Source organism: Orycteropus afer, unplaced genomic scaffold (assembly GCF_000298275.1).
Source record: "Orycteropus afer afer isolate SDZICR_OR568_19922 unplaced genomic scaffold, OryAfe1.0 scaffold00068, whole genome shotgun sequence".
Lineage (NCBI taxonomy): Eukaryota > Metazoa > Chordata > Mammalia > Tubulidentata > Orycteropodidae > Orycteropus > Orycteropus afer.
The window spans coordinates 1,230,339-1,243,737 of record NW_006921655.1 but is presented as its reverse complement, the minus strand read 5'-3'; the positions used below and the strand labels follow the sequence as shown (position 1 = coordinate 1,243,737).

Genomic DNA, 13,399 nt, shown 5'->3' with positions numbered 1-13,399 from the left:
CGTATGGTAGAATTTTGCAAGACCAACGACTTGTTCATTGCAAACACCTTTTTTCAACAACACAAATGGAGGCTGTACACGTGGACTTCACCAAAAGAAAGAGAGAAATGAATTCCTGAAATTATTTCAGAATCTCTCTTGAGGGTTTGTAAATGGTGTTAATTCATGACCTCCTCTTGCCCTTGGCAGGTCTTGCTGCCTGATTGGAGAGAGATAAAACGGGACAGAGAGAGAGAAAGACAGAGTTTGGGTCTCTTTGCTTCAGGCTCTGGCAGTAGACTGAATTCCCAGGGTACAATCCTCTTCCCAAAGAACCCAAGCACTGGTTAAGTGCTGGGCTGCTATATGAAAGGTTGTTGGTCTGAACCCACCAGCCACTCCATAGGAGAAAGATATAGCAGAGTGTTTCCATAAAGATTAAACCAAAAACCAAACTGATTGCCATTAAGTTGATTTCAACTCATAGTGACCCTATAGAACAGAGTAGAACTGCCCCACAGGGTTTCCAAGGCTGTAAACCTTTATGGAAGCAGACTGCCACATCCTTCTCTCATGGAGCAGCTGATGGGTTCAGACCACTGACCTTTTGGTTAGCAGATGAGCATTTAACCACTGTACCACCGGGCTCCATCTCATAAAGATTATAGCCTTAGAAACCCTATGGGGTAGTGTATAGGGTCACTGGGAGCTCTAGTGGCACATTGCCTAAGGCATTTGACTGCTAACCAGAAGACTGGCGGTTCAAACCCACCCGCCACTCCTCAGAAGGAAGACTGGGCAATCATCCACTTCTGTAGAGATACCACCTTGGAAACCTAAGGATGAGTTGCTATGAGTTGAAATCTGACTTGATACCAGTGACTTTTTTTTTTATTTTTATAGGATCACTATGAGCTGGAATCAATTCAATGACAATACATTTGATTTAGATTTGGATCCTTTCTCTAGGAGCACTTCCACCCCAAACCTAGGTCCTCAACTCAAGACTTTCCTTCAAGAAAACACTTGGCCTGCTTGTCTCCTCCAGGATTGGGTGGGGAACAAAGATGTCTACCTTCAGGAACTGCTGACTCTCTAAATTCTCCTAAATAGTGGTGTTTGGTCCCCTTCAGGGCTCCCCAGGTTTGTATGATATGAAGAAAAAACATTTGCAGAAGGGCTACCTCCACAGACAGAATGGTAGAGTTGGACTTGTCCCTTACTCTAGCAGTGGTCAGCAAATTCTGTAATAGAAAAAAATCATATATGGTCTTTGTCGCACATTTGTTTTTGTTTTGTTTACAATCCTTTAAAAATGTAAAAAACATTCTTAGCTCATGGGCTATTAAGAAAGTTGGCCCCATGACTCCTGCAGCCATAGTTTGCCCAATTCCCTCATTTTATATTTTGAAGACACACAGGCCCTGAGAGAGGCAGTCACTGCCCCAGGACTCCTAATTCTCAAGTCAAGCTGTTGCCATGGTCCCTGTAGCCGCTATTGCATTCACTCAACAAGTATTTACTGGGAGATTACTATGTACCAGTCACTGCGTAAGGGGCTGCTTTGGGGTGAAGGGATAAGAGCTGGTCATCAGAGCTAAGAGTACAGAGGGGAGGAAGACATTAGGCAAGTAGTCACACAAATGAATACATAAGTACAAACTGAAATAGTGCTGGAAAGGAGAAGAATGTGATGGTTGGAAAGAAAATAACAGGCAAGGAAATGCCATTTAAGCTTAGTTCTGAAGATGAGTAAAAGTAACTCAGGAAAAGCATATAAAAAGGGATAGGAAATTCTTGGCAGAGACTCTGGCAGAGTAGGTAGAGAATTGGCAGAGAGATGCCAGTAGTGGAATGAAGAGGCTAAAGGCAGAGTGTGGGCTTCAGCCCACAGAGTGAGAAAGCTAAGTGCCTTTGGACAGGAGTTGCTGGCAAAGTTGGGTGCAACTAAGTGCCTTTATCAACAGAGTTAAAAGAACTTTATAACATCGGGAGCTGTTAGTAGCGTAGTGCCTAAGGCACTTGACTGCTAACCAGAAGGCTGGCGGTTCAAACCCACTGGCCACTCCTCGGAAGGAAGATGGGGCAATCTACTTCTGTAGTGATACTGCCTCGGAAACCCAAGGAGGGGTCGCTATGAGTCGGGTCCCACTCAACAGCACATAACAACAACAACATTTGCCAAAGCAGGGCATAGGCCAAGCCAAGAGGCCCAAGGCCAAAAAAAGGCATGGGCGAGGAGTGGCTATCCTGATGGAAGAATTGTATCCTGAGCTCTCATTCCTGAACCTGAATTGTAACTTTTTGCTTCCCTAATAAACGCCATGCCACACCACAATCTTGGGGGGGGGCGGGGGCGGGGGAGAAAGGATAGGAAATTCTATTGTTTTATTGTAAGTGCCATTGGTTTTGAAAGGAGTATCAAAATCATTCAATTTTCTGTGGCAGTATATTGGAGGGAGACAATAGGTTGGAATAGATTTGAAGAAGGAAGACAAGTTAGCAGACTTACCTAACTGTTCATTTGGCAGTTGATGGTGGCCTAGAGTGGTAGTGGTAGACATAGAGATAGTGAACAAATTTGAGAAATATTTAGGAGGTTGATTCATCAGGGTGTAGATAGCAAGGGTGGGAAGACAGGCAGTATCAAGAATGACTCCAGGCTCCCAGTTTGGTGCCATTTACTGAGATGAGAAGTCCAAGGAAGGAACAGTTTGGAGAGGGAAGTTCGAGTTCAGTTTCAGATGTACTCAGATGCAGACCTCTATGAAACATCCAAACAGAGAGAAGTAGGTGGATGGATATATGGATTTAGAATTCTGAGACGTGGTCTGAGTGAAAGATAAGTTGGGTGTTGGTGCCCATCACTACCACTGAGCTGCACAGTGCTTGTCAGGGCCAGAGTGACACAGAGCAAAGAGCACCAAGTTGGGCTGGGCATCAGGGATGTGGGTTCTAGTCCCAGTTCTGTCACTAATAACCTGAATTTCTGAGTTTCACTTTCACCATCACCAAGGAGACTGGCCTAGATAAGGGCTTCCTAGTCTTTTTTGGAGAGGAACTACCTCCTCTGCCCCAAAATGAATACATGAGACACATTATATACTATTTCAGGGGTTCACCCAGCTTCTGGAACCTTTCTGTGGACCCCAAATTAAGAACTCCTGGACTATATGACCAGATGATTAAAGCTCAGGAGGTATTCTTGATATACACTTTAAATATCTGTTGGTCCTCCAGGTGCCCCTAGAGAATATGACAGTTGTTGTCCCCCACAGTGGGGGACACTAGGACCTAGATGTGTCTTGCTCTCTACCAAAAAGTGTGCATACCATGAAGCTAGCCAGTGTATTCAAAGGTCTCAACCTACTTTTCAAGTTTTACATTCTTTTACCCTTTCTTCTTGGCATATGCTCCAGAAACATTCGACTATACAAACTCTCTCTCTCTCTCTTTTTTTTTCCCTCTTCCTTTTCTGGAATGCCCTTTCTCACCTCCACACGGGCAAGCTCAGCCTACCCTTCAGTGTCTCGAATGCCTCTTCTATGTCTCCCACCCATTCTCCCAGACTAGAAGTTACCTCATTCTACTCTGAACATCCACTTTATTTGTATCCCTCTTAAGGGACTTACCACATTTTCCTTTTTTTGTAGTTAAATGTGCATGAATCTTGCTTGCCTCCTCTACTGAAAAGGAGGCAAAGCATCTGGCACATGGAAAACAATCCATAAGTATGAGCACTGTTATCTTTTATAAAGAACTTTCTCACATATCCCTTATCTCATCTGAGTGAGCTCTTGATCCCAACCACCACTGCCCATCTGACATTGGTACCCTGCCTAGACAACTGGCCCACCTGGCACTGTAGTGGCAGCTTCTCCACCCCCATTCCTCTGTCCAGTCTGCACACTGATATTGACTATTTTATTTAAAAATCCCATTATATTACTTCTCTGGTATGCATGTGTGTGTATATATATATAGATACACACAGACATACATACACACATACATACACACACATACACATCAATGGCTTCCCATTGCTTTCCTCAGGAGTTCTCAACTTCAGGGTTCCAACACATTGGCCTGATCTGGTGTGAAATGTTGCAAATAATTTCTCATTGTTAATGAAGTAGTAATTAATTGTATGAGTCCATTACTATAAAAAGTCAAGGAAAGGAAAAAAAAATATATAATAAAGCACTAATTAAATGATTTAACACATGCAAAGCAACTACAATAGTGATCAGCACATAGTATACATTATATACCTGTTCCAGTTACCTAGTGCCGCTCTGACAAGAAATATACCACAAATGGGCTGGCCTTATTCTTACAACTTGGAGGCTTTAAGTCCAAGTTCAAAGTGCCAGGCTCTAGGGGCTGGGTGAAAGCCCCTCAACCTAGGGGTCCAGCTCTGCCTCCTGCTCCTGGCCCACTGGAGCTAGAGGCATTTCTTCAGTCAGACAGCTGTTGGCTGCTGAGGCTGTGAAGCCCCAAGGTTGACAAGTAAAAAGGCACAGTCCTGATGTTACCAAACCACACGGCAGAACATTAACTTAAGTCCATTGTAAGTCCCAAGATCAGCAGAGCATAGCAGGCTGCTGAGCAACGACACGGCTACATGCAGGGTCCAAGCATGCCATAAGCTAGAGACCATTCTCAAAGCTTCTCCTTATATACAGGAAGCAGACCACATACCCAAAGGCAGCTACTCAGCTGCCCCCAGTAGATTCCACCATGGAGTTGATTACCAGTCTCATCATGGGGAATACTACATCCAGCTGCCCAGCCACTCAACCAGGCCTAGCCAAGTTGACATACAAACATAACCATCACAATACCTACTAGGTATTACTAATACTGAAATGTTATGATTTATAAGGGATATAGCAGATGCCTTTGGTGCCTTTTAGACATCCCTGAAGGAGCCCTGGTGGCACAGTGGTTAAGTGTTTGGCTGCTAATAGAAAGATCAGCACTTTCAACACACCAGTGCTCCACAGGAGAAAGATTTGGCAGTCTGCTCTGTAAAGCCTCGGAAACCCTATGGGGCAGTTCTATCCTGTCCTACAGTGTTGCTATGAGTTGGAATAGACTCAATGGCAGTGGGTTTGGATTTTTGGTTTTGTTGGTTCAGTTCTGATTTCAGCTGTAGCTGCAGTGGAAAATTCTGTGCAGGCTGACAGCTTTTCTGTCCTAGATGCTACTTCTCACAGCTCATTCAGCCCATCAGCAGGACAGCCTAAAGTATACGGGAATTAACTGACATTAAAAACTAAAAAACCAAACTCACTGCCGTGGAGTTGGATCTGACTCATAGCGAACTCCCTTGGGTTTCTGAGGCGGTATCACTATGGAAGTAGATTGCCCAACCTTCCTCCTGAGGAATGGCTGGTGGGTTTGAATCTACAGCCTTCTGGTTAGCAGTCAAATGCCTTAGGGACTATGCTACCAGAGCTCCCTAAGGCACATTAGGGGCATTAATTTCCATCCAATTAATTACTGCACTCTCTTTTCAACCTGGCTACAACTACGACCATGATTCAGGGAGAACAGAAATCTTAATTACATTTTGATCAGTGTCTCGATCAATGTCTCATTCCCTGGCATGTTACTAAAACCTTCCTGTGGAACCCCAGGCTACCTGCCTGAGCCTTCAGACTCTTGCTTTTGGCTCACTATCACATGATAAGAAGTCCAGCACCTAAGTATCTGCTACTTGAAAAGGGTAGGAGTGGAAAAGGAAACATACGGCAAAGTCATAGGTCACAACGCTAAAGCGGGGGTGAAGTGAGAACAGGGGTGCCTTGACCCTGGCCTTTCTTCCGCCCAAGGCTCTAAGTGGAGTTGAATCTGCCTTCAGGCCAGACTGAATGAAGCACCCTCCAGCCACAGTCAAAACAGAAGCGGAATCAGAGCCTGACGGCGCAGGCGCACGAAGGAGCCTAGAGTCCCTAGCAGGCTCACCCCGGGGCCTCTCTCAGACAGGGGCTACAGGGAGAGTAGTCACGCAGCGCGAGGAGTCTCCTGTGCGCCCCACCTTCCTCTTAAGGCCCTTAGACTCTCCAGGAAAGGTCTGAAAGCCCATCTTCTGAGGCCGTCGGGACCCCCTTGCTCCCGCCCAGAGCCTGGTAGAACCTGGACAGCGGGTGCCAGCCGCAGGCGAGGTGCAAGAACAGGAAGGACCGCTCAGGATAGGCCCTCCTCGCCGCCGTTCTCACCTCTTTGTCCGCCGCCTTCTCCTCGATCCCTAGCAGCGCGTACAGGTCCATCTGTAAGAGCTCCTTGGTCCCCGCCATGGTTTCAACTCTGGTTCGGTTCGTACTACAACTCCCAAGAGTCTAAGCGTGCGACGGGACTCTCGGGGGACTGCCGGCTCGGAGTGGGCTGAATGACGCTTAGCCCCCTGGGAATTGTCGTGTTCTGGATCTGACTGGACTAACTCTGAGGGAGGCGGGCAAAAGTGAATGAACTACGACTCCCAGAAGTCCCCGCTCCCGCCGCGGCCGCTCTCAGGCAGGAGTGGTCTGTCCCTATTCCTGGCCAGAGACTGCAGTACGAAAGTGCGAGTGGGCCTTTTTCCGAGTGACTGAGTGTCTGCGTGTCCTGCACCTGAGGGCGTGACCTCAATTTGCAGACCCTGCCGCGTCTGGGGCCAAGATGGACAGTAGGTGCTATGGCTGCGCAGCCAAGTTCACACTCTTCAAAAAGGAGGCGAGTCTTTACCCCGGGGCTGGAGGATCAGGGAGGATGCGGAGTGGAGGGAAAAGCACGGGATTTGCAGTGCAAAGACATGTGTTTATAGCCCGGTTCAGCCCCTTTCCAGCTATGTTATTTTGATGAAGTCACGGAGCCTCAGTTTCCATTTCTGTAAATGGACTAATACTACTTCGCATTCGGAGTTGGTCCATTGAGATCTGGAGGTGAAAGTGCCCTATAACCTGTAAAGCATGCTGCCTTCGTTTTTGGAAAGCTACTATTTTCTGTCGATCAGGTGTATGATCCAGCTGTTTTCCTTCTTTCCACCCTGCCCGTCTGCAGGCTGGTCTTACTTAATGCCCTGTGACCACTCTCCATCACACATTCTGGTTACTCTGTTCTCCATAGAGCAACTTTCCCTTCCCAGTCCTCCTGAGTTAGATTGCCATCCTACCTCTTGCCCCCAGGGCACCATGGAAAAGGCATGCAGGGACCTCAGGACATGCCAGGTTCTCTTGGTAATTATAGGCTTCTTGTGCCTCAGCTATGGCCAGGGCATCTGAACAAGAGATGAGAACCAGGTGGGATGGATTAATGGCACATAGGAGTCCTAGTGGTGCAGTTGTTAGAGCATTCATTGCTAACCAAAAGGGCAGTTGAAACCCATTAGCTTTGAGGAAGAAAGATGAGGTAGTCTGCTTTTGTAAAGATTTACAGTCTTGGAAACACTATGGGACAGTTCTACTCTATCTTGTAAGATCCTTGGAGTCGGAATCAACTCCATGGCAGTGGGCTTTTCTGTTTTTGCTTTTCTTTAGGGCCACAGGATGGGGTAGCACTTAACCTGGATTTTGGGGTCAGGGTGGTCAGGGTTCAAATTTTAGTTTTGCTGTCGTGTTCACAGGATCTCCTTGGTTTGGGCAAGTCGTGTAACCTCTCTGGCCCTGTCTAAAACAGGAACAATAAATGATGGTCATCAAAATTTATTATCTTAATAAATTTTACACAGGAACTCTGGTAGCAGAGTGCCTAAGGCATTTGTCTGCTAACCAGAAGGCTGGTGGTTCAAACCCACCAGCCACTCCTCGGAAGGAAGGTTGGGCAATCTACTTCCATAGTGATACAGTCTTGGAAACCCAAGGAGGGGTCACTATGAGTTGGATTCGACTCAACAGCAGTGAGTTTGGTTTTTGGTTTTGGAAATTGTGAGGGTTAAATTGATGAATGTTTGTACTGAGTTCAGTGCCTGGCACACAGTAAGGGCTTAATAAATGGAAGCTATTGTTATCATCCCATTCCAAGCCAAGCTGCCCTCCTACTCTGCTGGAGCAGAGAAGGCATGTGCCATGCGCTCTCTTTAATTCTCCTTTGTTGAAGAGTCGATGACCTGAAGCATGAAACTTCGCCTTTCTGCCTTCTACACCCCTGTACCAGAGAATTGAAGCCAGGGTAGAAAGCATTGGAAATTTTTCATGAAGCCTTATTTGATTTGAATAAGAGACTGGAGACTGAGAAACCACTCTACCCTCAGCCCCTGTCTATCCCCAGGGCTTAGGGGTCCCACTTCTCTTCCTCCTCCCAGTAACTGGTCACAATGGCAGTGTCTTTCCCCCTTTGTGTGCTTGAAGAGTCCCAGGGAGGAGCCTGCAGGAGCAGGTGAGAGGTGTATCCTCCTGCTTCATGTTTCCTGTAGTATGGCTGTAAGAACTGTGGCCGAGCCTTCTGTTCTGGCTGTCTCAGCTTCAGTGCAGCAGTGCCCCGGGCCGGGAACACTCAGCACAAAGTCTGCAAGCAGTGCCACGAGATCCTGACCAGGTGAGAGACAGGCATGGCCAGGGTCCAGCCAAGCATGGCAGCGGGTGGCTGGTAGCCCTTGCAGCTCTGAGCTCTATGAGCAGGACTCAGCCCAGGACATTGGGAGTGGGGGAGGGAAAGGCACTGCCTAGCAGTGTGGCAGAACTTGTGACACTAAATTTCTTACCTATAGAGGGTCCACTCCTGCTAACACCTCCAAGTGGTCACCACCTCAGAATTATAAGAAGTAAGTGCTGAAGAGAAAAAGAGGAATGGGGATGGGGAGAGGACAAAGGAACCATTAGGGCAGGACTCTACTCCCAGCCTCTAGATCAGATTAGCCCAGGGTCAGGAGAATACCCTTCTTTTAGGCTCCTGACTTCCCTCTCTTGGGCTTAGAAAGCAGCTCATCAGCCCTTTCCCCACAATAGGCACTTGATAGACCTTGCCTTCTCTGCAGGAGCTGGGTAGGGCTGCGGGGCAACATGAGCACAGACCACAGAAGACTGTGACACAGAGACCCCCTCCCAGATGCCTAGCAATGGTTTGAATGGGAAATAGTAAGTGGGCACCACTGTCCCTACTTCTGCCTTCCTCAAGAGCCTCTATCTCATGTCATACCAGACGCATGGCAGCTTTGGAAGCCAAGCAGAAGCCCAGCACTCCCCAGAGCCAGCGACTGACCCAACAAGACCAGGTCATTGCTGAGCGCTTAGCACGGCTCCGCCAGGAAAACAAGCCCAGTGAGTAATGGCGGGCAGGGTGGCCTGAAAGACCCTGATGGGGATTCCTGGGATTGCGATTCCTCTGACCCTTACAGGGCTTCCTCTCATGCCAATTGCAGAGTCCATACCCTCGCAAGCGGAAATAGAAGCCCGGCTGGCTGCACTGAGGGATGAACCCCAGGGCTCCATCCCCTCCACCCAGGAGATGGAGGCACGGCTTGCCACTTTGCAGGGCAGGGTTCTGCCCTTTCAGACACCCCATCCAGTGAGTGCCACGGCTTGAGTAGGAAGGGTGTCCTAGGAAGAGGGTCTAGCAGAAGCTCAGATGTATGGTTATGTACTTTGCAGAGTTAGCAAATCCTCTCACCCCCAACTCCTAATCCTCAAGTCTGCTGCCAGGCCAGGGAGCCAGGGGTAAGTAGCAGGATTGGGTAGAACACAAAAAGTTGGACCTCATTCTGTTGGGTACTGCCAGACCCACTAGTTTATATGAGCCCTGAATTAATCTCCCTTCTCTGGGTGGCACAAATCATTAAGCACTAAGCTGCTAACCAAAAGGTTAGCATTCGAATCCACCCAGAGGCACCTAGGAAGGAGGGCCTGGCAATCTACTTCTGAAAGATCACAGCCATTGAAAACCCTGTGGAGTGCAGTTCTCTGACACACATGGGAATAGGGTCGCAATGAGTTAGAATCTACTCAGTGGCAACTGCTTCTGGTACTCCTTGGGCTTTGAGAACTCCTTAGCATTACCCCTGACCTAGACTGCTTCTGGGCCTCATGGTGTGGCTTTCCCTCCCCGTATACTGAGGTTCCCCCCTCTGGGCAGGTACATCAGACACCAGACACCAGGACCCAGATCCAGCAGGCACAGGATCTGCTGACACAGCTAACAGCTGAGGTGGCTATTGATGAGAGCTGGGAACAAGGCCCAGGTAACTCCTCCACCTAGCTCCTCCAGAGACCTGTCCCATCCCTTTCCTCAGGTGTAAGAGGCTCTGCTGCCTACCCTTGGGGGAGATGAATACAAATCAGAACAGTCAATATTGTAAGAGCTACCATTTAGAGTGCTTACTCCAAAAGGAGCCAGTGGAAGTCTAGTTGTTAAGTGTGTGAGCTGTAGAATCAGTTCTACCATTTACTAGCTGTGTGACCTTGGGCTAGACACTAAGGTTCACACAGCTGTTAAGTGGTAGAGCCTTGAAACCAAAGTTGTCTGACATCAAACCTGCTTGCTCTGAAACTAAGCATGTCAGAGCCACATCATCCACTTTGGTAAAATCCTTCCTGACACACAGGACCTAGGCTTTCCTTCAGCCCTCTCCATGCTGTCCCTCGGACATGCTAATCCTAGCCCTGAAAGGCAAAGAGACTATCTAAGTCTTGGCTTCCTGCTACCCCATATCCTCATCCTTTCCTTTAGGACAGTGAATCTTAAATTGTGAGACATCTTCTGTAAGAGCAACATGTTAAAATATCAAAAGAGTGGCGATGGGTATAATTGGAAAAAGCATGTCCAAAATTATTAGTATTTCACATTTGGAAAAATGGGAGAAATACTTATTTCATTTGGCATAGATGCCATAATCGAACAGAAAGCTGATGATCTGTGGTTAAAAAATAAAATAAGAAACGGCGGGCTCAATGGCTCTCTGACTGTGTCACTCCTTCCAGCTGCCTCTATGCAGAATGACCTTAACCAGGGTGGCTCGGGGGCCCAGACTGCTAATCCCAAAGGACAGGTCACCTGGTCCCTCAAGGAAGAGAAGAGCAGGCTGCTGGCAGAGGCGGCAGTCGAGCTGCAGGAAGAGAACACAAGGCAAGAGCGGATCCTGGCCCTCGCCAAGCGGCTGGCTGTGCTTCGAGGACTGGATCCTGACGGAGGTAGAGCCTGGGGAGCAGCCACTCCCTCGTGTCCATTGGTCAAGGCCTCTCCCACCCCAGGCTGATCTATGCAAAATGATTGTACTCTCTGCCAATGCTGAGTCCAGAGACTTAGTGACCTCTGCCCAGGGTCATCAAGAGGTGCTGGGGCAAAGCAGTGGATAAGAAATCAGTGGCAGCTATCAGGGGAGGGGAACCTCGGGCCCTTCAGGTGCTGAGGGGTGGGGTGGGGCAGGGTCCCTGGGTAATGCAAAGGCTGATCAGAGTGGCTGCAGAGGCTGCTCTGAGATAAGTGCTAGCTTTCTGGGGGCAAGAGTACAGCCATTCAAATGACATTTCTCAACTTCACTCTTCCTTCTTCTGCTCCTGTCTCTCTCCAAGTGACTCTCCAGGACTATCGCCTTCCGGACAGTGATGATGATGAGGATGAGGAGACAGCCATCCAGAGAGTCCTGCAGCAGGTGGGCCCTGCCTTGCCCTCAGACCACCCTTGTTCTCTCTGCCTCATTGCCCTACCACTCACCTGGCCCCATCCACCCTATCACCACTCTGGGCCTGGACGGGCAGTTATTCTGCGGCTCCTATTCTAGCTGGGTTCCCACTGCTTCTGTGACTCAGGCCTGCCCCTGGTTCCTTAAGATGGGGAATCAGCAGCCACAAGTAAGTAAAGAATGATGAGTTGAGAAACTGAGGCCACAGGGCACAGAAATGCCAGGAAGGGGTACCTGGGCCCGGAGCAGGGAATTGTTCCTCTTCACCCTGTCCACAGCTCACTGAAGAAGCTGCTCTGGATGAGGCAAGTGGCTTTAACATACCTGCAGAGCCAGCTCACCGACCCCGGGTGCAACCCCCCAGGGCAGAGCCTGAGGTGAGAAAAGCCCCAGATACAGACCTCCAAGCCATCACCACAGCCATCCTCCCTGCCTGACCAACTGCTCCCATACCGCTTTGGCTACCTTGCTTTCCCCCTCTTCCTGTCTGGTTCCTGAAGGCCCAGGCCGGAGCCCCCAGGCCTGAGGCTGAGGCAGAGGAGCTCCCTTGGTGCTGCATCTGTAACGAGGACGCCACCCTGCGGTGTGCTGGCTGCGACGGAGATCTCTACTGTGCCCGCTGCTTCCGGTGGGTGCAGGTAGAGTGTTCTGTGTGACTGGGAGGGTTTGAGGGCTGGCTGGGATCCCTGAAATGCATTCTTTCTCTCCCAGGGAGGGCCATGATGCCTTTGAGCTTAAAGAGCACCAGACATCTGCCTACTGCCCACCGCAAGCAGGCCGAGAGCACTGAAGAAATCCTAGTCCACCCAGAAAGGCAGTCCTACAGGCGGTCCCACAAGCTGGGCCACCCAACACTGGGCCCAGCCCAGGGTGTCTGCTGGGAGCGTGCTGGCATCAGCAGGCCATGCTGCTGTTGGATATACCCCTTCCTGAGCTTTGGTGTTCCTGGAAGGAGGAAGGATTCTCTACCCAAGATGACTGGAGGACCCAGAAGGATAGCAGAATCGGGAATTGTAGAGCCAGGAAGCTTGGGCTGGAAGCAAGAAGCATGATGAGGAAAGGACCAGACTGAATCTAAGGATGACCCCTGAAACCTAGCTTAAGGGGCCCACGGCCCCAACCTGTCACTTCATGGGTTTAATACAGTTTGTTGATTCCATGGGTGCAGTGTCTCTTACCTCTTGAACCTTGTGAACCCCAAGTCTGGGCCCTGTGAGATGCAGCAAGAGCAGAGTAGGCTACAAGCCTAGTCCTGTGGGGTAAGAGAAAGGGTTGAGCTATCCTGGAAGCTACTCTGGGGAGGAGCAGTCACACCCTGATCAAGTGGCCTCATCCTTAATAAACATGAATATTCATTTCACTGAACTGAACTATGCTCCCTGCTCTGGGCAGCCCAGCTTAGCCACCAGGCCCCACCATCTTGGATTTCTCAGCCCCTGTAATGTTCACACAAGGCATGAAGGAAATACGTGGGTCTGAATGGGCTAGACCCAGCTTGCTGCTTTATTCTGAAAGGACCCCACCTCCAGAGCACCTGTCCCAACCTGCCCTCTCCCAACCTCTGATCTCTCAGCTTGTACCCTTTACACTCCTCTACATAGCCTCTGCTTTTTTCTTTCTGTCTCTGACTGGAGCCAGGTTAAGAAAGAGCCCGAGACCTGGATCTTTCGGCATTACAGAAGGGCTTAGATTTCACTGATGGCCACAAATCCAGATAGGTTTTTCGTGTTACCTCCCCTCTGGGACTTAAAACTAGTCTTTCCATCTTGGGCCCCTCCTGTTGGTGATGCCAGGATCCTGAGTGTCTTGCTGAGTGTGCTC

At 49.1% G+C, this 13,399-nt stretch overlaps 2 protein-coding genes across 2 annotated transcripts in view; one reads left to right on the top strand and one right to left on the bottom strand.

Moving 5' to 3' along the window:
* The window catches only part of DNAJC17 (DnaJ heat shock protein family (Hsp40) member C17), a 50,923-nt gene extending 44,639 nt beyond the window's left edge, over positions 1-6,284 (bottom strand). Inside the window, exon 1 of the mRNA XM_007940440.2 lies at positions 6,207-6,284. Within this exon, the coding sequence (XP_007938631.1) occupies positions 6,207-6,284 (78 nt within the window). The remainder of the gene's footprint in view (positions 1-6,206) is intronic.
* Positions 6,285-6,645: 361 nt separating this feature from the next.
* On the top strand, positions 6,646-12,368 carry ZFYVE19 (zinc finger FYVE-type containing 19). Its single transcript, XM_042780890.1, has 11 exons — positions 6,646-6,699; positions 8,378-8,499; positions 8,672-8,725; positions 9,103-9,221; positions 9,323-9,468; positions 10,033-10,138; positions 10,878-11,087; positions 11,469-11,548; positions 11,857-11,955; positions 12,085-12,206; positions 12,290-12,368. The coding sequence occupies exons 1-11, from the start codon at positions 6,646-6,648 to the stop codon at positions 12,366-12,368; spliced, it is 1,191 nt and encodes a 396-aa protein (XP_042636824.1).
* Positions 12,369-13,399: the final 1,031 nt, after the last annotated feature.